Source organism: Ostreococcus tauri (genome assembly GCF_000214015.3).
Source record: "Ostreococcus tauri WGS project CAID00000000 data, contig chromosome 18, whole genome shotgun sequence".
NCBI lineage: Eukaryota > Viridiplantae > Chlorophyta > Mamiellophyceae > Mamiellales > Bathycoccaceae > Ostreococcus > Ostreococcus tauri.
The window spans coordinates 218,751-245,375 of NC_014443.2; the positions used below are offsets into that span (position 1 = coordinate 218,751).

General features: G+C 57.9%; 14 protein-coding genes across 14 annotated transcripts; 6 read left to right on the forward strand and 8 right to left on the reverse strand.

Annotated features, from left to right (window-relative positions):
- Positions 1 to 251: 251 nt before the first annotated feature.
- On the forward strand, positions 252 to 2,360 carry OT_ostta18g01200 (Serine/threonine-protein kinase, active site; the record flags this gene model as incomplete). Its single annotated transcript, XM_003084117.2, has 1 exon — positions 252 to 2,360. The coding sequence occupies one exon, from the start codon at positions 252 to 254 to the stop codon at positions 2,358 to 2,360; it is 2,109 nt and encodes a 702-aa protein (XP_003084165.2).
- A 62-nt stretch (positions 2,361 to 2,422) lies between these two features.
- Positions 2,423 to 2,947, reverse strand: OT_ostta18g01210 (unnamed product; the record flags this gene model as incomplete). Its single annotated transcript, XM_003084118.1, has 1 exon — positions 2,423 to 2,947. The coding sequence occupies one exon, from the start codon at positions 2,945 to 2,947 to the stop codon at positions 2,423 to 2,425; it is 525 nt and encodes a 174-aa protein (XP_003084166.1).
- An 80-nt stretch (positions 2,948 to 3,027) lies between these two features.
- OT_ostta18g01220 (RNA polymerase Rpc34) lies at positions 3,028 to 4,143 on the reverse strand (the record flags this gene model as incomplete). Its single annotated transcript, XM_003084119.1, has 1 exon — positions 3,028 to 4,143. The coding sequence occupies one exon, from the start codon at positions 4,141 to 4,143 to the stop codon at positions 3,028 to 3,030; it is 1,116 nt and encodes a 371-aa protein (XP_003084167.1).
- Positions 4,144 to 4,493: 350 nt separating this feature from the next.
- Positions 4,494 to 5,606, forward strand: OT_ostta18g01230 (Chlorophyll A-B binding protein, plant; the record flags this gene model as incomplete). The annotated part of the gene is made up of 2 exons (XM_003084120.1): positions 4,494 to 4,604; positions 4,899 to 5,606. The coding sequence occupies 2 exons, from the start codon at positions 4,494 to 4,496 to the stop codon at positions 5,604 to 5,606; spliced, it is 819 nt and encodes a 272-aa protein (XP_003084168.1).
- Positions 5,607 to 5,757: 151 nt separating this feature from the next.
- On the reverse strand, positions 5,758 to 6,461 carry OT_ostta18g01240 (RNA-polymerase II-associated protein 3-like,C-terminal domain; the record flags this gene model as incomplete). Its single annotated transcript, XM_022983292.1, has 2 exons — positions 5,758 to 5,997; positions 6,051 to 6,461. The coding sequence occupies 2 exons, from the start codon at positions 6,459 to 6,461 to the stop codon at positions 5,758 to 5,760; spliced, it is 651 nt and encodes a 216-aa protein (XP_022840556.1).
- A 174-nt stretch (positions 6,462 to 6,635) lies between these two features.
- Positions 6,636 to 8,153, reverse strand: OT_ostta18g01250 (Ferredoxin-NADP+ reductase; the record flags this gene model as incomplete). Its single annotated transcript, XM_003084122.1, has 3 exons — positions 6,636 to 7,706; positions 7,885 to 7,896; positions 8,142 to 8,153. The coding sequence occupies 3 exons, from the start codon at positions 8,151 to 8,153 to the stop codon at positions 6,636 to 6,638; spliced, it is 1,095 nt and encodes a 364-aa protein (XP_003084170.1).
- Positions 8,154 to 8,649: 496 nt separating this feature from the next.
- OT_ostta18g01260 (Uncharacterised protein family Ycf36) lies at positions 8,650 to 9,462 on the forward strand (the record flags this gene model as incomplete). The annotated part of the gene is made up of 1 exon (XM_003084123.2): positions 8,650 to 9,462. One exon carries the CDS (start codon positions 8,650 to 8,652, stop codon positions 9,460 to 9,462), a length of 813 nt encoding a protein of 270 aa, XP_003084171.2.
- A 65-nt stretch (positions 9,463 to 9,527) lies between these two features.
- Positions 9,528 to 11,486, reverse strand: OT_ostta18g01270 (unnamed product; the record flags this gene model as incomplete). The annotated part of the gene is made up of 1 exon (XM_003084124.2): positions 9,528 to 11,486. The coding sequence occupies one exon, from the start codon at positions 11,484 to 11,486 to the stop codon at positions 9,528 to 9,530; it is 1,959 nt and encodes a 652-aa protein (XP_003084172.2).
- Positions 11,487 to 11,846: 360 nt separating this feature from the next.
- OT_ostta18g01280 (Cyclin A/B/D/E) lies at positions 11,847 to 13,444 on the forward strand (the record flags this gene model as incomplete). Its single annotated transcript, XM_022983312.1, has 3 exons — positions 11,847 to 12,126; positions 12,248 to 12,386; positions 12,598 to 13,444. 3 exons carry the CDS (start codon positions 11,847 to 11,849, stop codon positions 13,442 to 13,444), a joined length of 1,266 nt encoding a protein of 421 aa, XP_022840557.1.
- Positions 13,445 to 13,813: 369 nt separating this feature from the next.
- OT_ostta18g01290 (Transmembrane protein TauE like) lies at positions 13,814 to 14,701 on the reverse strand (the record flags this gene model as incomplete). Its single annotated transcript, XM_003084127.1, has 1 exon — positions 13,814 to 14,701. One exon carries the CDS (start codon positions 14,699 to 14,701, stop codon positions 13,814 to 13,816), a length of 888 nt encoding a protein of 295 aa, XP_003084175.1.
- A 324-nt stretch (positions 14,702 to 15,025) lies between these two features.
- On the reverse strand, positions 15,026 to 17,531 carry OT_ostta18g01300 (Choline transporter-like; the record flags this gene model as incomplete). The annotated part of the gene is made up of 2 exons (XM_022983323.1): positions 15,026 to 17,189; positions 17,527 to 17,531. The coding sequence occupies 2 exons, from the start codon at positions 17,529 to 17,531 to the stop codon at positions 15,026 to 15,028; spliced, it is 2,169 nt and encodes a 722-aa protein (XP_022840558.1).
- Positions 17,532 to 18,033: 502 nt separating this feature from the next.
- Positions 18,034 to 23,697, forward strand: OT_ostta18g01310 (ABC transporter, conserved site; the record flags this gene model as incomplete). Its single annotated transcript, XM_022983326.1, has 2 exons — positions 18,034 to 18,086; positions 18,255 to 23,697. 2 exons carry the CDS (start codon positions 18,034 to 18,036, stop codon positions 23,695 to 23,697), a joined length of 5,496 nt encoding a protein of 1,831 aa, XP_022840559.1.
- A 100-nt stretch (positions 23,698 to 23,797) lies between these two features.
- OT_ostta18g01320 (Fumarate lyase) lies at positions 23,798 to 25,477 on the reverse strand (the record flags this gene model as incomplete). The annotated part of the gene is made up of 1 exon (XM_003084130.1): positions 23,798 to 25,477. The coding sequence occupies one exon, from the start codon at positions 25,475 to 25,477 to the stop codon at positions 23,798 to 23,800; it is 1,680 nt and encodes a 559-aa protein (XP_003084178.1).
- Positions 25,478 to 25,658: 181 nt separating this feature from the next.
- OT_ostta18g01330 (TPM domain) lies at positions 25,659 to 26,438 on the forward strand (the record flags this gene model as incomplete). Its single annotated transcript, XM_003084131.1, has 1 exon — positions 25,659 to 26,438. One exon carries the CDS (start codon positions 25,659 to 25,661, stop codon positions 26,436 to 26,438), a length of 780 nt encoding a protein of 259 aa, XP_003084179.1.
- Positions 26,439 to 26,625: the final 187 nt, after the last annotated feature.

Below are 26,625 nucleotides of genomic sequence, written 5' to 3' on the forward strand. Positions count from 1 at the left end.
CGGGGGATGACGCCGAGGCCGCGGCGTCGCTCGCGTGAACCCTGCGTGCGAATCGGGCACCGAACATCGCGACGCGCGGTCTCGCGCGGGCGTCGACCGCGCGCGCGATCGCGAGGGGTGACGACGCGGCGTCGCGCGCGCGTGATACCGGGCGACGGCGACGCGGACGCGGGCGCGCGTGTGGGTCGACGGCGAGGAAAGGATCGGATTCAGGGCACCTGGTCACGGCGTCCGAGACGCGGGCGCGCGACATGTCCAGAGCGCGGGCGTACGTGCGAGCTGGGGTGGGGTGCGAGACCATGAGCGTGGTGCGCGTGGCGTCTCGTGGACGGACGGTGCGCGGTCTCGGGTACGCGGTCACGTTTGATGGGGTCGAGAGCGCGTGGGGCGGATCGACGGAGACGCGCGATGCGTGCGCGACGCGCGGCGGATCGGAGATCGAGGACGTGGACGGTGGGTTTGAGATTACGTTTGAGGTCGTCGGAGAGGTGGATGATGAGGTGGATGTGAGGTTGGTTCGGTCAGATAGGACGAGATACGCGCGGGAGGTACATTTAGGGTCGTTGGCGCGCGCGTTGCGGGCGATTGACGCGAACGCGACGAACGTCACGGCGACGAGAAAAGGAGTGATGCGGGCGAATCGACGCGATCGAAGTGATGCGTTTGATCGAGTGATTAGTGGACAGGGTGGGGTGCGAGCAAACTGGACGGAGAGCTTGATCCTTCTCGTGGATTCAGACATTTCAAAGCGGCGCGAGGTGGTGTTTCGCGAAATCGTCGTGGAGTCATTCCTCGATGGGCCAACCTACGACGAACGCGGTGGTACGAGCTACGTCAATCCGATCGCAAACACAACGATGAGTGCCGAGAAGGAGTCGTACGAGCGCGCGATCGAGACGCTGAGCGATGCTCTGCGCGACGCGCAAGACGGCGCCGATCAAACCATTCCGGAATCGGCCTCGTTCGCCCTCCTGTGGTCGCTTCTTGGCGCTTTCGGAGCTATTTTGATCGCCGTGGCGTGTTACGTGTACGTGCGAAGACGACGAAATCTTGGCGAGAAGGTGGAGAGTACGAAGACGGGCGAAATCGGAGCTGGAACTACGAGTACGTTGGAAGATTTGAATACAACGATTTCACCAATAAAATCGACGATGAGACGACGAGCGACACCAACAAAATCCCGGCACGTGACGGGAGAGGCTCCAATATTTGCGCACAGTACGGCGTTCGCGCGCGGCGCGGTGTCACGTGTCGATTCGCTCGGCGCGGCGTTACGTCGAGAAGACTCGCTCGCCGAAAATGGCAAACACGTGACACTGCACGTGAATCGCACGCAAGACAGCGAAGAATTTCATCAACACGCGCTTGAGATAAACGAGCGATCGGACGCGTACGACACCGCGACGTCGGACTGTGAATACGAGTATCAAGAGGAACAACACGTCGAACTCACCGCCGGCGATTTTGCAAACGAAATCATGAGAGCGTCATCGTATCCAATCGAGCGCAAAGCGTCCGAGTGCAGAGACGACACTTTCAGATTTATTTCGAACGACGAGCTCGATCGATACGTGCAAGTCATCGAGCGACTCGGCGCCGGTGGGCATTCGAGTGTCTACATGGCAAAGTGGGGTGAACGACAAGTGGCACTGAAGATGCTGCACGATGAAAATGCTTCATCAATGCAGAGCGAGATTGAAATCATGCGCGCTATCGACCACCCAAACATTGTGAAGATTTTCGGCGCGTGCCAATCACCGGCGTGTCTCATTTTACAGATCGTACACGGAGGAAGCCTTTACGAAGTGTTGCACTGCTCGCCGAACAGGCGAGGAGTAGGTCTCGCCGAGGACAAGGCGCTGCCCATCGCTCGGGACATCGCGAGCGCAATGACGTATTGTCACGAGTTAACGCCGAAAATCATTCACCGAGATCTCAAGCCACAAAACGTCTTAATCGAGCAAGAGACCCTACGCGCGTACTTGGCTGACTTTGGTGTCTCTCGACAAGTCTCAACTCGACTCAACACTAACAGTTATGGCGCGGGCACAGTGAACTACATGGCGCCCGAATTATTCGGCGACGAGAGAGCGGACGAAAAGGTCGACGTGTATTCGTTCGCAATGATCCTTTACGAGACACTCACGGGGAAACAGCCTTGGGTGGGGTTAAACGCGGTGCGAATCGCGTCGATTCTCCTCGAGAACGCTACAGAAACGTCTCGCCCGGCGCTCCCGCCGAGCGCCGAGCTCAACTTGCGAGCGTCCACGCTCGAGCTCATCCAAAAGTGCTGGCGATTCGATCCGAGGTCGCGCCCATCGTTTCGCGAGATCCTCACCGAGCTTGAGCAAGTGCTCTGACACAAACTATTCCTAACCGTATTGATACAAGCGAGCGCACTATGTACAAACTAACAACCAAATCACTCCAGCGCTCCGAAGCTCCGGGTCGCGTGCCTCTTCATTAGCTGCGCGTTCCCCTTTGCGATCATGTCCTCCGTGATCGATCGTGCTTGCTCGTAATCGAACTCTTTCACGTACGTCTCTCTGGCGACGATGATCCGCAGGCACACCTCTGGGTTCACCGACATGAACGCGTCCAACCACTCGTCCCCATCGCCCAACGGAATGCTTTCCATCGCCTTTCGTAAATCGTCGTAATCTGGAGAACCGCACGTCCCGTCCCTGTTCGTCGCCTGCGGTGCGAAACCTCCGTCGTTCCCGGCGCCCTCGAGGTGGGATTGGACGACTCTGATAGCAACCCAGGTGAAGAGCCTGCGAAGCGTCTTCGCTGCCTTCTGTTCCGGGGACTCTCCTTGCCCGTCAGCGGGAATATAGAGCTTGGGGAGATGTGAGTCGCGCCCACTAGCGGTGAGAGATCGACCGCGTGAGTCCGCGGGGCGGTGGATCGGTCGAGCGGGGACGACGCAGACGCGAGCGGCACGCATCGTCGAGAGGCGATTAATGAGGCACGTCGTACATCGATCGATCGATCGATCGAATCTTCTTCGCTCTACTTCATATTCGTCTAAAAGTTCAACCAAGCTGTCATGTATTCGCAGTCTATGGGATTGATCAGGCCATCAGGGCGGCATTCGTTGATCACCGGGCACACGCCGCATGGGATGTCAGTGTAGGGATTGGAATCTGGCACTGGCAGCGCGGCTCTGGAGTAGTACTTCACAGCCTTGAAATCCTCGTCTGCGACCGTCATGCCATCATCTTGCGATTCGTCCTCATTTTCGTCCACTTTGCCGTCGAACACGAGTGTGTTCACTATCTGCAGTACCTCGTCGGTGCCAAGCTCGACGTGACTCAGCTTACTCGAGCGCACGAACTCGCTCACCTCGCTCAGGGTCACTCGATCTCGAGAGTAGATGAACTTCACGCACTGCTCGCGCAGGACGTTGATGAATTCATCATCGTGTGTACCTTCGGTGTACCACGCGCCCCCGGTGATCTCCCGACTCGGCTCGAGCTCGTACAGCATGTACACCTTTCGGTTTTGCTGCGTCACGTGCTTCACCGCCTTGATCAACTTCCTTGCCTCGAGCGTCTTAAAGATCTTCGTGATCTGCGGTACTGGAAGATTCGAGCGCTGCTTCAATTCCTTCGTCCACATCCCCGCGTTCCCGGCGTGTTGAATGATCTGATACACCAGCATGTCCTCCGTGCTCAAACCCTTAAATTTCGCCGCACGCTCCTCTCGCACGCGCGCGTACACCAACGAGTCCCCGCGCTTGAAAATTTCAATCTTCCGCTCGCTCAACAGCGCGTTGATCGCCTCCGCGCGTTCATTCACCGACATCACCCCGTGCAACATCGTCGCTAGATCCTGTTCGCGTACCCCATTCGCCTCTCCGCTCGCGCGCGCGCTCGCGCCGCTCTGCGCGCGCGCTCTCTTGGCTTGCGATTCTTCCTCGATCGCCCGTCCACTCGCCCCGTCCGCTCGTCTGCGCTTCGTCGACGTTTGACCGCTCACCCTCGCGTCGTCCTCGTCGTCGACACCGCGCTCTGAGGCGTCCACATCGACGTCGTCGGCGTCGGCGTCCGCTTTTTCGATGTGTTCGAGAACGATCTTCGCCCGCGCTCGCGCTTCCGCCAAGGCGCTCGCGGCGCTCTGTCTCGACGTCGACGGTGTCATGACCCTCACCCACGAGTCGTCGCCCGTAATAGCCGACGAACGCGCGCTGTCGTCGCGCACGGAGCGGCGATCGATGGAGGAAGCCCCGGCGGCGCCGTGGACCTTAAAGTTGTTACCCCGTAGTGCGTGCACGAAATCCCCATCACGTGTATTCTTGATAGACTTCGGTTCGTTATATGACGAGCACCCGACGCAACGCCCGATGGATCGAATCAACGCCGCGAAATCGGTCGCGTGTGCGGGTCGTGACTCGTCAAAGACCCCCTCTGAGGCTGCGCCCCCGAGCGCCCGGCAGAGGGATCGACGCGCGCGCGCGCGCGTCATAGCGACGCACGCAGTTCGCCGACACGATGTTCGCGACCATGAACGCGATTAAGATCACGCCGTTCGCCAAGCGCCAAGCGCGACGCAACGTCTCCGTGCGAGCGGAGGAGGCCGAGGCCGCCCCGGCGCCGGTCGCGGTACGTTCGGTGTTTCGCGAGACTCGATCGCGCGATCGAGGTGACGCTTTGTCGGCGAGCGTCGGTTCGGGATGAACGGTCGTCGCGTAACGAAGGGTAAAACGACGCATCGATCGAGCGCTCACGCTGAACGAACGTCAGCTCGAGCGACGAGAGACGGGCGTCGAAGAGCTCGATCGCGCGATACGGTGATCGGGGCGTATCTCGGATATGACGCATATGGATCGACCTCGTATTGTGGGTCTATAACGACGATGTGACTGACATCTGAAACTCTTTTTGTATCGCTCGCAGAAGAAGACCCGTAACACGGAAGACCTCGCGCCGCTGTACGTCCTCGGTAACAGCGAGCAATCGCTGTCGTACCTCGACGGGTCGCTTCCGGGCGATTACGGCTTCGATCCGCTCGGCTTGTCCGATCCGGAGGGCGCCGGGGGATTCGTCAACCCGAAGTGGTTGGCGTACTCCGAGCTCATCCACGGCCGCTGGGCGATGCTCGGCGTGGCCGGTATGGTCGCCCCGGAAGTGCTCGGTGGTATGGGTATCATCCCGCAAGAAACCGGCCTCGTTTGGTTCAAGGCTGGGATGATCCCGGCGCAAGGCACGTACGACTACTGGGCCTCGCCGTTCACGATCTTCTGGATCAACGCCTTCTTGATGAACATTGCCGAGCTCCGACGGGCGCAAGACTACTGGAACCCGGGCTCCATGGGCAAGCAAGACTTCGCTGGCTTGGAAAAGATGCTCGGTGGCTCCGGCGACCCGGCGTACCCGGGTGGTTTCTTCAACTTCATGAAGCAGGGTGAGAAGGACATGGCCGCCATGAAGACCAAGGAGATCAAGAACGGCCGCCTCGCCATGATGGCCTGCTTCGGCTGCGGTGCGCAAGCGTGCATGACTGGCGAAGGCCCGGTCAAGAACCTCGTTGACCACGTCATCGACCCGTTCGGCCACAACCTCCTCGTCAACTTCTCCCAAATTGGCGGCGTCTCTCCGTTCTAATTCGGAACTAGATCTGGTCCGGCGATGGCGACGACGCTGCGAAGAGGGTGTTTCGCTCTCCCTCGCCGATCGTCGATTGTGGGGACACAAACCAAAATTAGCTAGTAGCGCAAGTTTGTTTTGATAAACAAAAAGCTTTCAACCAAAAAAACTACAGACTCCATGCCTCGAGGCAGGCATGCGCAGCGTCCAACTCTGACGCGCGCGTGAGCGTCTCTGTCGCGGCGCGAGACGTGTTTGTACCGGCGAGGCGCAGGTGCGAGCGAAAACGCCCACATCGTGTCAAGGCAAGAAGTATTCCCGCGGCGCGCTCGATCGCGGCGCTATCGATCTCTACGCGCGCGCGAATCAGACGCACAAAATCACGCAACAAGTCCAATCCAATTTCAGCCTGCAATGTTTGATGTGAGTCCACTGCGATCGTCGACAGAAACGCTTTCTCACCTTAAATATGACCTCGAACACGTCCAGTGGGATATTGAACAAGAGTTCAGTCTTCCTCCCGTCGTCATCACCGCAGTCACGTCGCCAGACGCGCGCGAATTCGTCGGCGTTGCGAGGCGTTGACATGGTCAACGCCCAGTTGACCTCTCCGCAGTGCGCTCGTGTGGTCGACGTCACGTCGATCGATCGTCGACGGACGCGAACTCCTTTACGATTTTCGATCGTCGCGTTCAGCGGTTTCATCGCTCGAAGTTCGGCGCCCAAAACGAGCTGATGAAAGGCATCATAGTTGCAGCGCTGTCCCGCGGCACGCTTCTTCGCAACTTCCACCGCGCGTCGACTCACGTCTCGCTCAAGCGCGCGGGTGAACGCAACGTCGTCGGTGTCTCGAGACGCATATTCGACGTTCATGGCATCGCGTGCGCGCGTCGAAAAGTGGGGGCGTGCTAGTGGGGAGTTTGCGTATGGAGGGACGTGCAATTTTCCATGAGGAACTTTCCATGAGGAACAAATATCAACAGACCGGTCCATCGAGGCCGACCGTATCGTACTGCGTGTTGCGGGCTATAAAGAACGCGAAGTTACTTAGTAAACTTCGACGTGCCATTGGCCGTTCTTCTTGAGGCCCTCGAGCCACTCTTCGTAGCTGATGCCCTTCTCCTTGCAAACGCCTTCCAACATGCTCAAGATGCCCGGCATCATTCCCTTGAGACCGCAGAAGTACATGTGGGCGCCGCCGTCGAGGAGTTGGAAGACTTGGTCCTTGTACTCCTCGACCTTGTCTTGGATGTACATCTTACCGCCGTTCTTGTTGGTGTCTTCACGAGAGAGAGCGTAGTCGATGCGGAATTGGTCCGGGAAGCGCTTCACCATCTCTTGGAATTCGTCATCGTACAACTTGGCATCGGAGTTGGCGACACCCATGAACAACCACGCGAGGCCCTTGAACTCCCAGCTCGGGATGTCTTCGAGGAAGAATCGACGGAGGTAAGAACGCATCGGGGCGATACCGGTACCGGTGGCGACCATGATAACCGGCGTCGCCGGGTCCTTCGGCAAAAGCATGACCTGACCAGTCGGGCCAGTCATCATGACTTCTTGGCCCGGCTTGGCGTCGCACAAGAAGTTGGAGCAGATACCCTTCTTCGCCGGATCTTCGGCATTCATTTCCGGGTCCCAGTACGTGGCGCGGCGGACGCAAAGCGTCGCCGTCAGGCCATCGTACGAGTCACCGTAGCGGGAGGACGCGATGGAGTAGAGGCGCACGCCATGCGGCACTTCCTTACCCTTAGAGTTCACCTTGGTACCCGGCGGGATGACGCCGTAGGATTGACCTTCCCAGAACGGCATCTTGCCACCGTGCTCGATGATGATGTGGCACGTCTCACCAGTCGCGTTCGGGCCGACGATGCGCTCGACGGATCGAATCGTTCCCACGAACGGTTCCTTGTTCTTGTACGTGTTCAACGGAAGTTCCATCTTTTCCATCTCGAGCGGCACCTTCGCGCGACCGTTCGGGTCGATATTCTTGTCCGCCGTCGTGGACATTTGCAAGCCGAGACCATAGTCCGTGCCTTGCGCCTTGACGGCGACGTTCGCGCGGCGCGCCTTCTGCGCGCGCGTCGCGTTCACCTTGGCGCCAGTGAACGCGGAAACCTAAAATCGTCGTGCAAAAAGGAAGGTACGTCAGTCTTACCACTCGTTTTAATCAGCAAGCAATCACATCGACGCTCGCGTAACGAACACATCGCGGTGGCTTCTTTCGTCGAACCACGCCCCGACCCTCGATCGCGCGAGTCACCCTTTATTTAAGCCGCGTATTTCATCCGCGTACCTTGGCAGAGATCTATTCGAACACACAAGAAACGCCACAGAATATTTTCGTCAGTCATCCAATCACGGCGCGCTTCGATCGCCCGATCGCGCGCGTCAAAACGCGGAATGATCCCACGCGATCGCGCTCGATCGCGACCTCGACCTCCCCGCGCGTTGTTTTCGACGTGTTGACGCGCTTCTTCTGATCCGTTCGCGTCGCGTGTGCGCGCGATCGCGAGGCATTACAGCCCTTCGTGTTCGCTCGCGCGCACGCACCGAGAAAGCCATCGTGTGTGCGTGGACTCGTTCGTGAATGAGTGGCGACGAGGGCGTCGCGCTCGGGGCTTATCCGCGTTTGCGCGAGGCGTCGCGCGAAAAAGGTCCGCGTCGTGTGTGGTGTGCGTCATGTATTTTATGGTGCTTAATGCCATCTAATGGTATCTCTCGGTTGTGTGACACCGCGAGACGTTCTGTGCGATTCAATTTCGGCGTGAGGGGGTTTGTACAGTATTGAACCATCCTTTGAAACCATTTAACGGAACCGACTCTGTGATGTGTCGTGTGCGTATATTGATCTAAGTAAGCACGTGTGGTGCCAAAGTATCGGACGTTCGGTGCGGTCGTGTTCGAATCTCGACGACGTTTGGACATCGTGCGCGGCGTCGTCGCGTCAGAGCGCGTTGTGATTCGGCGCACGCGCGCGCGTGCCGTTGTACGTCCTGCGCGCGCGATTTGAGCCGCTGCTTCGTCGCACGGATCGCGCGAGCGCCCGAGAAGTCATCGGATGGTGACGTCGATGACACCGCGCTCGTGCCCGAGTGTGCCCGCTCGAGCGTCTGTTCGCGGTCGTGTGAGCGCGCGAACGACGCGAGCGCGCCGTCGGGACATTCTCATTCCGAGAGTGGGCGGATCGGACGAGTACGAGAGGTCAGGGTCGTTGTTGGACGCGATGGAGGACGCGTGTCCCGTGCCGCGCGACCAGCGTCCGGCGTCGCAGCTCGCAGAGCTCAAAGACGGTTTCGTGATGTCGTGGCCGACGAACGGAGCGTTGGGGTACGCTGTGCGAATGGGTGCGTTGTTTACGTTCTTCTACGGCGTCGTGGCGTACCCGATCGCGTGCGGGTCCTACGACCCAGAGCGAGAGTTCACGCAGACGGTGGTGAGCGCGCTCGTCGGCGCGAGCGGCGCCACGGCGGCGATGGCGCTGAACATGTATAACGGGTGGGCATACGTCAGGGATCGGTTGTTAAGTGCGACGGTGGAGTACGAAGAGACGGGGTGGTACGATGGACAGGTGTACGTGAAGGATCCAGAGATGTTGGCGCGCGACCGCCTCTTGGGGACATACACCGCGAGACCGGTAGTGGAGTTGTTGAGAAAGACTCTCTTAGCGTGCGGGACGACGGCGATGGTGTCGCTCATCGGGTTGAAATCGATCGATGCCCCGGAAGGCGGGAGGTACGGGGATTACGGGACGAACATGGGGTACTACTCGGAGTCGTCGGCGGCCAAATTCGAAGAGGCGGACGACGACGAGGATATGATCATGATGGCGGAGATGAGCCACTGGTCCGCGCCCGCGATCGAGACCGAGTAGTCGTAGGTTTTGAGTGTAGAATGCAAGCTATGCTATAATTATATCGCTACCTAAGAAGATACCTGCTAGAAGGTTGAATCGAATACCTCGAGAGACTGGATGGCGCTCGCAAAGCGCGTGCACGCCTCGGCATGGTAACTGAATGGCGCGCGAACGTTCCCATGTTCATCCACCACGTTATCACTCGCGCACATCATCCCGAGTTGGGACATTTGAGCACCGTAGAGCGAGGCTAAGGATTCGAGCGTGGCCAAGTCGGCGCCCTCGGCGCTCAAAGCGCGCAGGAGCGAGCTCGAGGCTTTCGTGCTATGGGCGACGATACTTACGCCCTGAGCACTCGGCGGTAACGCGAATGTCTTCACTGCCATCTTCGATTGGTTCGATTCCATGACGTACACGACGTCGCTGGTCGATCTCGGGCCGAGTACGGCCACGCGCGCGGGCACCAAGTCTGGCTCGACACACGTCAGCTCCACGCGCGTCAAACTCGATCGATCGAGCGGCGCGGGCGCGCTCGCACACGCGTTTTCGAGCGCATCACGCTCTCGCGCCGAGCACTCACCGAGTCTGCACACGACTGCGCGCTCGAAATAAAGCGTCGAGCTCGCTTTTTTGCCGTACGCAAAGGCTAACTGTTCGGAGAGCTCGCTCGTGCGCTTGAGGAGCCATGGTAAACCAGATGTCTCCACCTCTCGCTCGTTCTCGAACGGTTCCGCTTCCAGAGTGAAGAACTCGCCATATGAATCGCTCCACGACGCGACGACCCAACGACCAGCGACGATGATGTATGCGCAGTGTAAACCTCTCGTTGTGGACAATTCGGTACTCGCCCTCGGCGTCAATGCGTAGAGCGGTTCGTACGCCGGAAACGAAGAGATTCGACGACCGGTCGCCGTCTCGGGGATGTGAAACATGGGATGGGGTGCGCGTCGTCCGATCACGGCGGCTCCGCACACGCCGCAACGACCGTCCGTCTTCTCGACATTCGTCCCGCTCGTCGGTTCCTGGTGCATATCGTCGTTTGGAAGCTGAACCGCACGTTTCACCGTCGGCCTCGCGAGTTTGGAGAACACACCGAATGCAATCATGCGCACGCTCGCAGAAGAACGCACTCGTGCATCCTCGCACCACGACGCCGGAATCGCTTGCACCGAGATGGACAAGAAGCTTCTGTGTATCGAGCGCGTCACCTCCGCGGCGACGTGCGACGCGAGCGCTAAGATCGTCAGTGCGTCCGCCTCGTCGCACTGATCGGGAATTATCACAAACATCACGCACATTGTCGGTCGAGTCGCGGAGAACTCGGCCATTGTCGTTGCCGCCGCGCCAAACGAAGACGCATATCGCTCCAAAGCGCTTGAGCTTACGTCGCCGACATCGAAAACCCCGTAAGACGCGTCCCTGTCCCCGATCGCGCGCATCACACCAAGACTACATCCCGCATACTCCCTTGCTACCTCCTCGATCGCCATTCGAACGCCCTCCCTCGCACTCGAATCACCGCTTGCGATACACGCAACCCATCGACAGTCCTTTCGTTGCCCACCGTATGCCTCGAACGGCGACGCGCGCCATCGCTCCAGGCACTCACGCGCGCTCACTGTACCAATACCTGAACCCTTGACGTCCAGCCAGTCTCCTTGGTACCTCAAGCGAACCCCTTCGCGCTCGACCGTTTTCGTCGCTGCATCGTTGCACGAGCTATCCGCCGACGCGCGCACGCGCCTTCTCCCCACCCCCACCCGCGCTCTCGCCCTCGTGAACCCACACGCGCGCGAAAACGGATCACACGTCGCCATTGCCGCTCGAGCGATACCTCGCAGCGCGCCGTCGTCGCGCAAAACGCCGCGCGCGATCGCTCTTCGCTGACTCGATGCGATTTTCCACGACGTTTTCCCCTCTCGCGCGGTTTTCGGGAGCTTCCTCGGCGAACGACGCGGCGCCTGAGACGACCACGCGGACACGTACGACGGCTCCACGCTCGCCGGGCGCTCGGGCGAGCTCACGCGCGCGTCGTCGTCCATCACAGACGCGGGACCGTGTGAAGACTTCACGCACTCGGTCGCACTTTGAAAGGCGACATCGGTCGATCACGTTTCGATCTCGTCTGATTTGAATGGTGTTTGTTTCGATGTTCACCGCTCAAACGTCCGGTCGCCGAACCGGCGTTTTTTCAAAAGCACCGCTCGACCTCAACCCGCACGCCCGCAGACGCGCGCGCGGCGCGCACGAGACCGTCGTCGAGGTGAAAGGACACACGGAAAATTCCCCGATCGACACAACCCGTCGCGCGAGCACGAAAGTCTCGAACAACGCGTCGGAGTGACAGTTTACGCTCGCGTGATTCAAACGCCTCGTAACCGTTTGAGGGCGTGCCTTCGAACATGGCGTCTCCGAGAGTGACGCGACGCGCTGCTGCTCACGCGCGGACGAAGTCAAACGTCTCAAATATTCCTCTCATTGATCTCACCAATCGCGGCGGCGCGGCGTCGGCGAGCGAGAGAAAAGCGAAAGATGGCGCGGCGAGAGGAAAGAGTGAGGTCGCGGCGAAGCGACGACGAGACGACGATCTCGGGACGTCGGCGAGCAGGAAGAGCGAAAAACAGGGGAAGAAGACGAAGAGGGATGATTTGAAGTGCGCGGAGACGCTCGCACGAGGACGAGGTGCGTCGAAGTTGACGGCGCATGGTTTGCGTTTCGATCGCGTTTGAATATTTTTGAAAAATTTTGAAACATGAAGTGCCCTGAGACTGACAGAGTGCGTATGTGGTTCCATGACGAACAGCGGTGCCGAATGTGGAACGAGGCATGGTGACGGCGACGAGTTTGGATTACCCGTTCAGCGCGAAGGGTGGGAGACGGGCGATGGAGCTGGTGAAGGAGAACGTGCTGTCGCCGTACGTCGACGACGGGCGATACTTCAAGTGCGTTTGAATTCGAACGCGCGCGTGCGTGTGGGCGATTGGTGACACGGACGAGGGTGAATGAGGGAGCGAAACGTTGAAAGAACGTTCTTTTTCGGTGTTTCTTCGAAAGCTAGTATTGAAGACGCCTTTTTCGCGTGTTCGCGATCGCATGAACTCCGCGCAAACTCAAACGTGGACTAACACGCGCGCGCTTTTTCTTCACTCGCAGTGCGGCGGTACGCCAACAACTCGTCGATTGGATGACGGCTCAGCACAACTCGATGACGCTCGAGGACGAGACGCTACACCTAGCGATCGTGTACGTGGATACGTTCCTCATGCACCGGGTTCCGGACAACTTTTTGATGAGACACGGGAGTGGCAGTGAGCCAGTCGAGGCCAAACCCCTGCGCGCTCTTGATGCGGGTAGAGTATTGCACGCGATGGACTCGCAGCATCCGCTGTGCAACAAGCTCAAGCGTTTAGGTATCACGTGTATTTTCGTCGCCGCGAAGGTGACGGAGGTCACGACGCCGTCGGCAAATGAGTTTGCTCGTCATGCGCAAGTCTCATCGTTCACGCGCGAGCAGCTCCTGCTCGCTGAACGCGCATTGCTTCGCGAGTTGAACTACGCGTTGATTCGTCCAACAGCGTTTTCGTTCGTCGAGGCTTACATCGAGAGCGTTCTTCGATCGACGAACAGCCTGAAAAGGTTTCCCGACCGGATCGATTTTGCAAACTGTCCATTCGCGGACTATGGAGAGGTGTCAACGTGCTTCAAGGAGACGGCTTTTTACCTCGTGGAGCTCACAATGTACGGACACGAGGGTTTGAAGTTCGCGCCGTCTCTGATCGCCGCCGCCGCGGTGGCGGCGGCGTTGGACCGCCTGAAGATCACGTGGGACGAGGTGCCGATCATGGAGGAGATTTCTGGCTACGGGAACGACTCGCTCAAGGAGCCCATGGATTTCCTCCGACGCGTAGCGCGAGACTCGCAGATGATCGAGGAGTACGGTGAAGGTCTGGCGGTGAACGACAAGTACGAAGGTGTCTGTCACTTTTTATTCAGTAGATAGTCTAGTCTCTGAGTCGTGCGAGTATTCATATTGTATCTAGATGGAAGGAGAGAGGGTGTTTTAAATTGCCGCAGCATAGTAGTGGGGGTGTTGACGAAGACCAGTTAACAGACTGTGTGAAACCGCAGTCCTCATGGTTCTTCGCGAAATATATGGACGATTCGATTATATATGTATGATGTATGTATCGCGCTCGACGGTCATGCGGTGGGTCCCGTGCAGGGATGTCACCGTCTACAACTTGACGAGCACGTTATTTCAAACGCCGGTGACGGCGAGTAGAAGATATGTAGCGATGAGGCTAATATATTTCTCAATTTCATAGATTTTTACAAACGCGCTTAGACAATACGTAATAAAGAATCGAACTCATCTCCACATGGAGACACCGGACGAAACGAGCGCGATTACAATGAAGTTTTTCACGTACGTCTCCGGGATCTGCATGGATACGTTCTTCGCCACCAGGTACGACGCCGTCATCGCCGATCCCGCCAAGAGCGCCGCCGCTCGAAACCGCACATTTCCCGCCCTGATGTGCGCCGCGCTCACAGCCGTGTTCGTCAACACCGTGGCCAACAGGGCCGTCCCGCAGATTCTGTGCACCTCCATGTCCGTCATTCCTGTGAGGTACGCGCTCACAAGCACACCCCCACCGACGCCGACCGTCCCCTGCAGCATCCCACAGCACACTCCGAGCGCAAGTATTTCCCGCTCTCCCTCCAACGCCTTCATCCATCCGCCCCACTTATCGTGTCGATCCAAGAATTGATTCCTCACGATTTCCCAAGTGTTCGTCGGCGCCGGCCGCTCGACCTTGATCGCCCACCCTGCCTTTGCCTCTTGCGGCTCCTCCACCTCGTCCACGTGTTTCTTCAGCATCGCGCTCGGCGAGCACAAGATCAACGCCCCACCCAGCGCCTTCCGCAGCGTCTTCCCGCTCAATCTCTTCGCCAACATTTGTCCGACGGGTGTGCACATCGCGCCCACCAACCCCACCGTCGTCGCCGCCGGGACGTCGCTCACGCCGTTCTGCGCGTACGCGAACGATCCCGCCGCGGTGGCACCGGTGACCGCCACGACGGCGGTGCCGACGATGTGTTTCGCCTCGTATCCGAGCTTGGAGAGCGCCGGGATGAAGACGACGGCGCCGCCGAGGCCGGTAACCGCGCTGACTGAGCCCGCGGTGACACCGCTGGCGATCGTGAACGCGCTTCGGGCGAGCGTTGACGCCCTGGCGAGGGCGGGGGAGGCCATTGTGCGTTCGTGGAGGGGTCGGTCGCGACGAAGGCGTCGAAGAAGTGCGGGATGCGTGGGGATTCTGTGGGAGTTCGAGGGGGTGACCTATTCGCGCGGGCGGCGCGGCGGCGACGCCGTCGATTCGGCGGACGACAGGGGGCGTGCGAATGGATCGATGCGCACATAATATTAAGATTAATCATTGCCGACGCGGTGGACGCGACGAGGGCGTCGAGCGAGGACTCTCGATCGCTCGGCCTTGCGGCGGAGACAAGAGGAGACGCCTCGGACAATCGTTTCGACGATCACGCTGGGCGGCGGATTTTATTTTTGATCGAGGATTTATTGCCCCGCGCGCGCAGCACGATCGGCTGCTTCTTCTTGACGCATCTTTGCGATCTTTTTGGAGGCGCCGAGAGCCTTGACGAGGGCGGGTGGCGCGTTGAGCGGCGTGCCGCCGTTGTCATCGCAGTCCTTGCAGTAGCACAATACGATGGTGTCGATCCCAAGCTCTACAAGGGACATGAACACGCTTGCGATGAGGAACGCAAAAAGAACGACGACGATGACGATGAAGAGCGGAGAGCTCACCTTTTCGTCGCCGTAGTTGAACGTGTCGGCGTCGAGCATCAAGAAAGCGATGACGCCAGAGCCGAGAGACACCGTGAGCTTGCCAAGGAAGAGCATGATGTCACCGAGAATGCTAACGGTGGCGATAGAAGTGATGTTCTTCACGATGAGTGCAAGCGCGTTCCAGGCCGAGGTGCAGAAGGATGTGCCCTCGATGGCGGTCATGATGTACGCATTTCGGTTGAACCATTCGATGCACTTTTGCAAGTACCACAGGCAGCACTCGACGTAGTAGCCGACGTACTTTATTATCTTGCTATCCTTGTTCAGTTTCTTCAAGCGGTGCACGACGAAGCGCGTGACGATGCGGATGAACTGCAAGAGCGCGACGAAGAAGGAACCGAGGGCGGCGGAACCGCTGTGGTACCACGTCATTCTCTTCGTCGCGGCAACGATGGGCCAACTCGACGCCGAGTTGTAGGCGCCGCCCTTGAAGTAGTACTGCGTGAAGCAGCACGCGATGACGAGGTAGCTCATCGCAAGGAGCCACTGGGAACCCCACAAGAAACCAAAGACGTAGTACGCGAGGGCACCTTGCAAGTTTCGGTTCCAACTTACGCCGTAGCCGCAGTGGCAGTTGGCGGCGTCGGACGTCGACGCGCAGAACTTCTGCGGTGGAACGCTCGAGTCCAAGTAACAGTCTTGCATTTTCAAGTCACCCGATGAGTACAGGAACACCAATGTGAATAACCAGTAGACGAAAAGGAGAACCATGAAGAGCGCCGGGGTGATCGGGAAGAGCGTGAGCGTCGGCATCTTACCGAGCGCGCTCGTTGCAACCTTGATGACGCCCACGGCAACCTTGACGCGGCGAAGCATGATCAGGGTGAAGACGAAGAAAATGATGGTGAGCGCGAGCGCGATGTACGCAAAAACCTTGAGGACTTGTTGATTATTTTCCGCCGGATCAGCGTAGTTGGTCACGGCCGTCGCAGCGCCCTCTGAGACCTTGCTCACGTACGCGTTGACCTCGTCGGAGCCGATGAGACCAGCCTTGAGGAACAAGTAAATTGTGAGCGCGATGGAGAGCACGTTGACGCAGACGATGATGGTGTACGCGAAGATGCCAGTGAAGTATCGGATGAAGAAAAGGAAGAGGACACTCAGCACGATTGGGCACACGGCGCCGGCGACGACGAGTACTTTCCAACCGGTGGTGAAGTCGTCGACGTAGCGCTCAACCGTCGCGAGCGGACCGCTGAGTAACTTTTCAACTTGATCGCTCAACGTCTGCACAGCGGTGTTCATGCTCGTTAAAGCGACTGGCCATGAACCGGCAGTAGGTGTATCGTTCGTCGTGAACGCGTAAGACCCGCTGCGCAATTCGGTGAGGGCGTGGTCATCGCCGCTACCAAAGAACTGGCACGTGAAAAACGTGTTGACGGTGTTGACGAGCACCGGGTAGCACGGTCCTTTCATCTGTTGCGACGTTGTCTTCTCAGAAGAAGACAACGAAGAGTAGTAATCGTAGTCGTTGGCCGCCCAGTTCTCGCGAGTTCCCGCCAAAGCGTGATCAGGTGAGCAGAACCACTGCACTTGACCCGAAGTGTTCTTCGGCGTCGGGCACTCCTTGACGCAGTAGCTCTTCGCGTCACGCAGATTGTAGTTACCCATCCTCGTCGTGCCATCGAGCGCGCCGGCGGCGTACATTACTTCGAGTGGGTTCACAAGGTACCGAGTCTTGAACCCGGTGTTGTTCCCCTCACCGCACAGCTCGCCGTTGAAGTCGGCGCCGAACACGAGCGCCGTGGGGTCGCCCTTGCCCACGCCGTAAAATCCGAGCGCGAACATCGCGATCCAAAACGCGACGTATACGATGAGGAACAAAATATCCGTGCATCGTCGCGGTTTCTTCAGGTGCGCGTCCATCTCATCGCTGCGATGGCCGAAAACACTCGTCAGTCTCTCCGCGCGCGCGTCGCCAGCTGGCGAAACTGCATTCCGCGCGCGATCCCTCCCACGCCCGCGTCGCGCACCGATCGCCCCTTCCCTACCGCCGCGCGCGCGCGCGATCACACCACCCCATTCCGCGTCCTCGAACACCCCGACCCCCACCCGGCGCGCCGGCACGCACGATTCCCATCCGATCGACGCCATCCAATCGTTCACGCGCCCATTCGGGTCGAATCCCCCAAGCCCACGTCCACCGTCCCACGAGCATCGCATCACGCGCGCGCGATCGATCGAGGAACGCGCGCGCGTCGCGTTCGCACCTCATCGCGCGCGCGCGCGCCCGTCGCGAGGTCACGCGCGCGCGATGTCGACGCGCCCGCGGGCCGCGCGCCGGTTCACGTACTGTACGCACGAGCGCCCCATATACGGGATCCACACAGGGCACCACCGGAGACGCGCCGTCGCGATTTTTTCTTTTTCTTGTCGGCACGTGAAAACACCCGGTAGTGGTGATGTCATGTCATCATCGCATCCGACGGTGCGCGAACACGCGATGTATTGTGATATTTGTCAGTTCACGACTCGTCAATCATACACGGACGCGCTCGAGCGCGTTTATTTATGCATTCATTTATTTATGCATGCACGCCCGACGACGCCCCCTACGACGACCGCGCGATCGCCATCGCGCGCGACGCCGACGTCGACCGTCGTGAAGATCGACACGGACTTATCGCGCGCGCACTACGAGGTCGCGGACGACGCCGAAACGCGTCGACGTCGGCACCGCGCGCCGACGGACGCGGCACCGCGCTCGGGCGCGCGCGATGGGCGACGACGACGCGCGCGCGACGGGTGGGAACGCCGCGCGCGTGGTGAGGTGCGAAGACGCGAACGGGGGCGCGTCGGACGGGGGCGAGGGGTGGGCGCGAGGCTTGACGAATGATCTCGAGGCGCGCGGGACGGGGGACGGGGGACGCGGTGCGCGCGCGCGAATTCGGGCGAGGGACTGACCGAGGGACCGGGGGGGGTCGTGCGTCGAGCGCAGGCGTTCGGCGCAGTTTCGGGCGCTGATTCGTAAGAATTACGTGCTGAAGACGAAGGGCGTGTTGCGATGCTGCACGCTGTGCGAGATCTTGGTTCCGGTGATCTTCTTGGCGCTCATGTGCCTTCCCAGGGCGCTCGTTCCGGACAGTCGGACGAATGATGAGCTGTCGAGGCCGTATTCGCTCGCGGGGGGGATCGAGAGCGCGAGTCAGAGACAATTGAAAGGGTTTCGATTCGTCGTGTCGCCGGCGACGGCGGAGACGATGGAATTGGGACGACGGGCGTACGTCCACGCGTCGTGCCTGAGCGAGCGCTCGAGCGCGCCGGATAGGGCGCTAGCGACGGATAATGAGAGTTGGCGGAAGAGCTTTTTCAATTTGATGTACGATCAGGCGATGAACTCGTCGGGAGTTGCCACGGGAGTGAAGTCGGCGTTTCAGGCGAAAGGGTACAACGCGAGCGCGATGGCGACTGCGTGTTCGGAGGCAACCTTACAGAATGCGGGGAGTTTCGATTCGGAGTGGGACGCGATCTTGGATGAGGTCGTGGTGACCAAGGCGGACGAAACCGCGGCGCTCGCGTACATCGCCGACAACCCGGGAGAGGTTCTCGCGTACGCGCAGTTCACATCCGGTGGCTCCATCTCGTCCACGACTGAGTTTAAGTACACGCTGAGGATGAACTCGACGAACGTCAACCGCAAGGAGAAGAGGGTTGGTACGTTCATGGAGGAAGACTTCTCGGGTAGGTGGGAGAGCGCGTACAACACCGACGAGTGGACCAAGTATCGGGCGTTCGCCTACGCGCAGAACGCATTTGACGCGGCAATCATAGACATGAAGGACGGTGGAAACGATTACGGCGTCACATTGGACGCGTCACTGAAACCGTTTCCCTGGGTTGGAATGGATTACAACGTCGGCGGCGTCATCGCTGCAGCTTTTTACGGCTTTGTCGGCGCGCTCGCGTTTCAAACGAATGTCGTCCTCGTCATGAAATCTATCGTGGTAGAGAAAGAGTTGCGTCTCAGAGAGGGTATGAAGATGATGGGCATGTCGAACACGATGTTTTGGTGGTCGTGGTTCGTGACCCACTGGCTATCGGCGATGATCTCTGTCGTCTTGATCACTCTAGTCGGGATTTACCCATTCATCTACACGAATCAGTTCATACAGTTCCTATTTTACACCTTTTGGGTCGCGTCTCTGACGCTTTGGAACTTTTGGATATCCACCTTCTTTTCAAAGTCTATCACCGCCACCATTGTGGGCTGTTTTGTATACGTCGTCACCATGGTGCCGTCCATCGCCGTTCGCATCACCGCTCCAGAGGGCACCGGAGGTTGGATCGCCGCGTGCGTATTTCCCTCGGGGGCGATGAACATGTGGGGCGCCGCTTTAGCAATTTTAGAGGTGAACAAGAAGGGTATCACGTTCGAGACATTCAACACGGATGTGACGCTGAAGGGAAACGTGACATGTGCGAAAATATTCGCCATGGTAATTTTCGACTGCCTCTTATACGCGTTTCTCACCTTTTACTTTGACGCGGTGTGGAAGACCGAGTACGGGACGCGTCGACCGTTTTATTTCCTCTTTACTCGCGACTATTGGTTCGGAGAGTCGGCAAGGCGTTCCGCCGGCGCCAACCGCGTCGTGGGGCTCGAGCAGGAATCGGGAGACAACGTCGAAGCACTGACGCAACAGCAACTCAGCAGCGCAAGCATTGTCGTTCGCGGTCTTACGAAACAGTTTGGTCAAAACGTCACCGCGGTGGATGACTTGACGATGACGTTTGTGCCGGGTCAAGTGAGCGGACTTCTCGGTCATAATGGCGCGGGAAAGACGACGACGATAAGCATCCTCACCGGGCTGATCGACAGTACCTCCGGTCACGCGACAGTCAACGGATACGATACGCAGACGCAGATGCGAGAAATCCGCGGCAGTCTCGGTATTTGTCCTCAATTCGACGTGCTCTGGCCAACTTTAACGGTTCGTGAGCACTTGGAGCTGTACGCTGCATTCGCGGGGATGGAGAAAGAATCAATAACACCGCAGCTCGAGAGAGTCGTTGCCGAGGTCGCGCTGACAGAGAAGATTGACGTCAACTCCTCCGATCTCTCGGGCGGCATGAAGCGGAAGCTTTCGCTCGCGGTCGCTTTCATCGGAGATCCATCAGTCGTGTTTCTAGACGAGCCAACTTCCGGGATGGATCCTTACTCGAGGCGATTCACCTGGGACGTCATTCGGAGAAGGGCGGCGAATTGCACCGTGTTGCTCACCACGCACTTCCTCGACGAGGCCGATTTGTTGTGCGATCGCGTCGCAATCATGAGTGCGGGGAAACTGGCTTGCATCGGATCGCCGCTATTCCTCAAGTCGAGATTCGGCACTGGCTACTTACTCACGTTTGCACGACGCACACGCGCGTCGTCTGGCAAGCTCGACGCCATGGCGCAGCACAATACCAACGCCACGCTGAGATTTATCCAAAAGTTTGTGCCCAACGCCGTCGTGCACAGCGATGTCGGCGCCGAACTTTCGTTCGCGCTTCCTTTTGAATCTACCGGTGTGTTTTCGGAGCTATTCAAGGCGCTTGATACGCAGAGCGCCGAACTTGGTTACACAAGTTACGGCGTGAGTTGCACCACTCTCGAGGATGTCTTCCTCACTCTGGCTCACGCCGGTGGTCCAAACAAGTCGACACCGAGCGAAAAGGTTGACTTGGACGTGCCCGCGCTCGAACCGAACGATGATGAGTCGCAAGACGCGCGCATGCTCTCCATCAAACGTACAGAGGCGCGCAAGCAGTTCGCCACCGGGAGCGCGTTGCTCAAGGTTCAGCTTCGTCGATTGCTATGGAAGCGTCGACTCAACCTGAGACGGACAATACGACAGTACGTCATGAAGATGATCGCCCCGTGTTGGATGGTCATCTTAGCGCTCTACTTGTCCAAGCTCTCGTGGGATCCTAGCGATACGATCAATCCGAAACTCATCGGACGGCAGATGGTTGACAACAAGAAGATGCTCGTCACGTACCCGTCGGTCGACGTCGAGGCGGGTTTGGTGTCCATGAAATTGGGCTCCAACGGCTACGACCTCCATCCGCAGTACTCTCCAGAGATCAACTGCATGTGTAACTGCCTTGCGAAGGATCAAACGATCACGTTCAGCGCGCTGACGTGCTGCATGTACAATAGGACTATTGAGGCGCAGTGCACTGCGGTGGCGGCATTGCTTCTCGTCGACAACTGTGCAAAATCCACGCAGGGCTGGGACGTACAAGCCGATGTTTTCGGCACGTCTTGTTCGGGATTAATCGACACGAGCTTCGATGCGCACTTGCTCAACATCCAAGAGAAGTCTCGCCCGTGTGACATGCAGCCAAAAGCTCCTTGCGACGTCCTGTACGTGGATCATTACAACGCGTCGCACTACAGTCACACGCTGTACACCCATCAGACGGCTTATCACGCGGTTCCGGCCGCTATCAACACTGCAAATCAAGCAATTTTGCGCAAACGCACATCGGACGACGCTGCGAGCATCGATACCACCATTTACTGGTACCCCAGTCTGGTCAACACCAAGAAGGAGGGTGACGTCGAGGAGTCGGACAACGCGAGCTCCACCTTTGTCGTCGCGATGTTCATCGTTATGGGCATGGCCATTCTGACCGCTGGCATTTCTGTCTTCCCTGTGTATGAGCGATGCAACAACTCTAAACATCTTCAGCTTGTCAGCGGCGTTGATAAGCGAATGTACTGGCTGTCGCATTTCATCGCCGACGTCTTCTCATTGGTGCTTCCGTACGTTATCACTCTTCTCATCTTTGTGGGTTACAACACGTCGTATTACAAGGATCAACTCGGCGCCATCGCGTTACTACTGTTTTTTTTCTTGTTGACAGCGATTCCACACTCCCATTTTCAAGGATTCGCGTACACGAGCGAGTACTACACCTTCGTGGGACAAATCGCCACGAACACCTTTTTCGGAGTTGTCACAACCATCGCTGGCATCGTGACAGACGCTCTGAAAGATCTGAACAAAGAAACGCTTCTGGTGAGCCGACTGTTCAACTACGTGTTTCCGCTCGTCATTCCACATTTTAGCCTAGGAAAAGGTCTTTACGATCTCGCGCAGAACGGTCTGGATGCGACACGAAAGATATATCGAGAAGACTGCATGTGTCTCGTGCCCGTCGTTCCGAAGGGTTCGTACACAGTCATCGCAGACGACTTAGGTTACTTGATCGGAACCTTCTTCATGTGGACCGCGTTCTTGTTCGTCAAGGAGTATCAAGAAGTGTTGTCGAACTGGAGACTCAAACGTGGCGGTTTCTCAAATGTGCCGCAGCAGAGTGCTGACGAAGATGATGACGTTGCCGCTGAGCGCAAACGAGTGCTTGATGGTGACGTCGAGGACGATGGCGTCGTCGTGCACCACTTGTCGAAGATGTACAAGGCTATGACGTCATCGAAACTTGCGGTGCGTAACATCAGCGTCGGTTTGCATCGCGATCAATGCTTCGGTTTGCTTGGAATCAACGGCGCGGGTAAGACGACGACATTCAAGATGCTCACGGGAGAATTCCCGCCGACAACTGGAGACGCGATCGTCCGAGCTCGCGATAATACCTCGCACAGCGTGACCAGCGATCTGGATCAAGCTCGGAAGCTCATGGGCTACTGTCCGCAGTTCAACGGGTTACAGCCGAACTTCACTGCTAGGGAACACATCGAGTTCTACGCCGCCATTCGCGGCATGCCGTCAGAGACGATACCGGCGACAACCACAGAGCTCCTCAAGCGCATGGATTTGACCAAGTACGCCGACCGACAAGCGGGCACGTACAGTGGTGGGAACAAACGTAAGCTCTCCGTGGCGCTTGCGCTTGTTGGAGAACCGGAAGTCGTCTTCTTAGACGAACCGTCCACGGGCATGGACCCAGAAGCAAGACGATTCATGTGGGACGTCATCTCATCGATGGTCGTCGGACGCACTATCGTGCTCACTTCGCACTCGATGGAAGAGTGCGAGGCGCTCTGCAATCGCATCGGTATCATGGTCGGTGGTGAGTTCAAGTGTCTTGGTTCTTTACAGCACTTGAAATCCCGATTCAGTGAAGGTTACACGATCGATGTGCGATTCGCTGAGGGTAAAGGACCGGCAGTGTTGAACGCACTGCACGCGACGTACGCCGATCTAGGCGCGGAGATCGCGGAAACACACGAGACAGAAATCAAGATGCGTGTCACCGATCCGGAAATTAAACTCTGGCGCATGTTCGAGGCCGTCGAGGCTCTGAAGAATTCTCACGACGAGACGATTCGTATAGACGACTACAGCGTCTCCCAAACGACGCTCGAACAAGTATTCATTCGATTCGCCAAGGATCAAAAGGAAGAAACGCACGCGGCTCCAGGTTTGCGATAGTATGTACGTACATACTCTGTATAAAAATATCATAACGATACGTAATTCTAGGTACCGGTACCTACAAGTATTAGGCATAATTTTTCAACGCAAGTTTTTTTCAGATAATTCCTTCCGCCTGCGCCTCCAAAGGCGCGGGTGTGTCAAGACAGACGCCTCTCTTCTCGAGTTTTCTCGCCCTCGTCATCGCTTGCGGGCGCAGAAGTTGCGCGATTTCATCGGGCTTCGCGTATTGCGCCGCGATCTCGGCCACGGGCCTTCCGGTCGCCAAAGCCTCCTTCGCCACTGCAGAAGACTTCTTGTAGCCGATGAGAGGCAAGAGCGCGGTGACGATACCGATGGAGTTATCCACGGATCTCTTGCACACCTCCGGATTGGCGGTGATGCCATCGATGCACTTCGTACGAAGCGTGTTCAATCCGCGCTCCAGCATGTCCATATTGTTAAGCAAATTGTATACGATGACGGGCTCAAAGACGTTGAGCTGAAGCTGCGCAGCCTCGGACGCTGCCGCGATGGAGGCGTCCGTGCCGATGATTTGAAAGCACACCTGGTTCATCACTTCCGGAATGACTGGATTTATCTTACCGGGCATGATGGACGATCCCGGGGCGACCGCTGGGAGATTGATCTCGTTCAACCCGCACCGCGGACCGCTCGAGAGCAACCGCAAGTCGTTGCAAATCTTTGATATCTTAATAGCGATGCGACGTAAAATATTACTGAAGAGCAAGAAGCTCGACGTCGAGCTCGATGCCTCGATGAAATCGTTGGGCGAGCGCATCGGAAGTCCCGTGAGCTCAGATAGCGCGCGCACGGCCTCATCGGCGAACGAAGTATCGGCGCATATGGACGTCCCGATTGCTGTTCCGCCGAGATTCATCTCGTACATTTGATCAATGTTTCGCTCCAAATACGTCAGATCCGCTGCCAACGTAGCCGCGAAGGAGTGGAACTCCTGACCAAGTGTCATCGGCACCGCATCTTGCAACTGTGTCCGCCCCATCTTAATCACATCCTCGAATTCGTCCCCTTTTGCTCGTAAACTTGTGATGACGCCGCGCACGGCGTCCACCAAGCTTGAATGCCTCAAAACCACCGCCAACTTCGCCGCCGTCGGATACGCGTCGTTCGTGCTCTGACACAGATTCACATGATCGTTCGGATTCACCACGGCGTAGTCTCCGATCGGCAATCCCAACTTCCTGGCTGCTAAATTCGCGATGACCTCGTTGGCGTTCATGTTTGTGCTCGTCCCGGCGCCCCCTTGAATCACATCCACTGTAAAGTGATGATGATGCTCCGACGACTCGATCAACGCATCGCACGCGTGTGTTATCGCTTCATACACCTCGTTGTCCAATAAACCAATCCTACGATTCGCCGTCGCGCACGCCTTCTTCGTCAACGCGAGCGCTCGGACCAACTCTGGATACTTACTCAGCCTGTTCCCAGTGATGTCGTAATTTTCCATCGCCCGCGCCGTGGCGATCCCGTACAGCGCGTGACTCGGGATCTCCATCGTCCCTAATAAATCACTCTCCGTCCTCGTGCTCTCGATCTGCTCCCAGCGCACGCTGCTGAACGCGCGCACGCGATTCTTTCGCAGAACACCAACCGGCGTCGCGGTCGTCTTCGTCACCGCATCTTCACCGCGCGCACCCTCAACGAACGCCTCCGAAGCTCTCAAATCGCGTCCGATGATGCCAATAATATTTCTTTCGATGATTAAACCATCGCGCAGGCGCTTCGTCGCCCGCGAGAGCGTTGAGCGGAGCATCAACGACTAACACCGCGTTGCAGTGGCGTTTTCCCCTTGGTGCCTTGCCACGTCGGATGATTGGCGTGCTTTTGTCTATTATTAGAGGACTTTCGTGCACAGTATGGAATCGAGCGTTTTGGCTTCGGATGGTTGTGGTTTTCGTATGCGATGACGTCGATGGTTGCGGCGACAGAGCGCGATGTCGCTCGTCAAGAGCGGTGCGAGCGCGCGCGTGGGTGCGAATGCGCGTGTTCTAGGGTCTCGTTCGAAGTTTGCGGCGAATGCGCGGTGCGCGAGGGTGAGAGCGACGAGATTTTCACGTGAAGCGGATGAAGATCACAGAGGCTTTAGTCGATTTTTTAGCGACGTGAAGCGCGATGCGGTGGCTCTGAGCGTCGCAGCGGGCGTGGTTTCATCGGTGGTATTCGTGGGCGTCGCCGAGGCGCGTTTAGAGGGGGTGAACAATCCGCAATTACTCCCGGAGGGGACTCCGGTGCCCGTGCTCGACGTCGCTGGGTATCTTGGGAAGTCGGACGTCGCGCGGTTGACGAAGACGGTGGAGAGCTTGGAGCGCGATACGGGGTTGAAGCTCAGAGTTCTCGCCCAAGCGTACCCGCAAACGCCCGGGTTGGCGGTGAAAGAGTACTGGAACGTGGATGACGACACGGTCGTGTTCGTTGCCGACCCAGGTCTGGGGAACATATTGAACTTCAGCGTCGGCGCAAACGTCGATTTAGAGATCCCGCCCTCGTTCTGGACAAGGTTGGCGAACAAATACGGGACAAAATTTTATTGGAGTGAAAAGGGTGAGGAGGCGAGCATCTCCGCCGCGGTGAACGCGGTGAACCAGTGTGCGCGTGAGCCGCAGGGACGCGCCAAGTGCTCGAAAATCGCCGAGTATGACACCGAGTATAAATCGACCGCGTTCGACGAACCGAAGAGCGGCGGACTCGGTGGTTTGTTCACCAAGCCGTTTTAATCGCAATCCAGTCGTTTTGTTCCTTTCGTTTCACTCCTACAGACGTCCGAGAAGACGCTTCTCTCATCTCTCCTCTCGTCTTCCAGAAAGTTGTTTCCATTGGGACACGCTTTTCCGATACATCCTCTTAAATTACATATTGTACGACATGCATCATCCAAAACCCTGAATAGTAGGTCAGCGACAT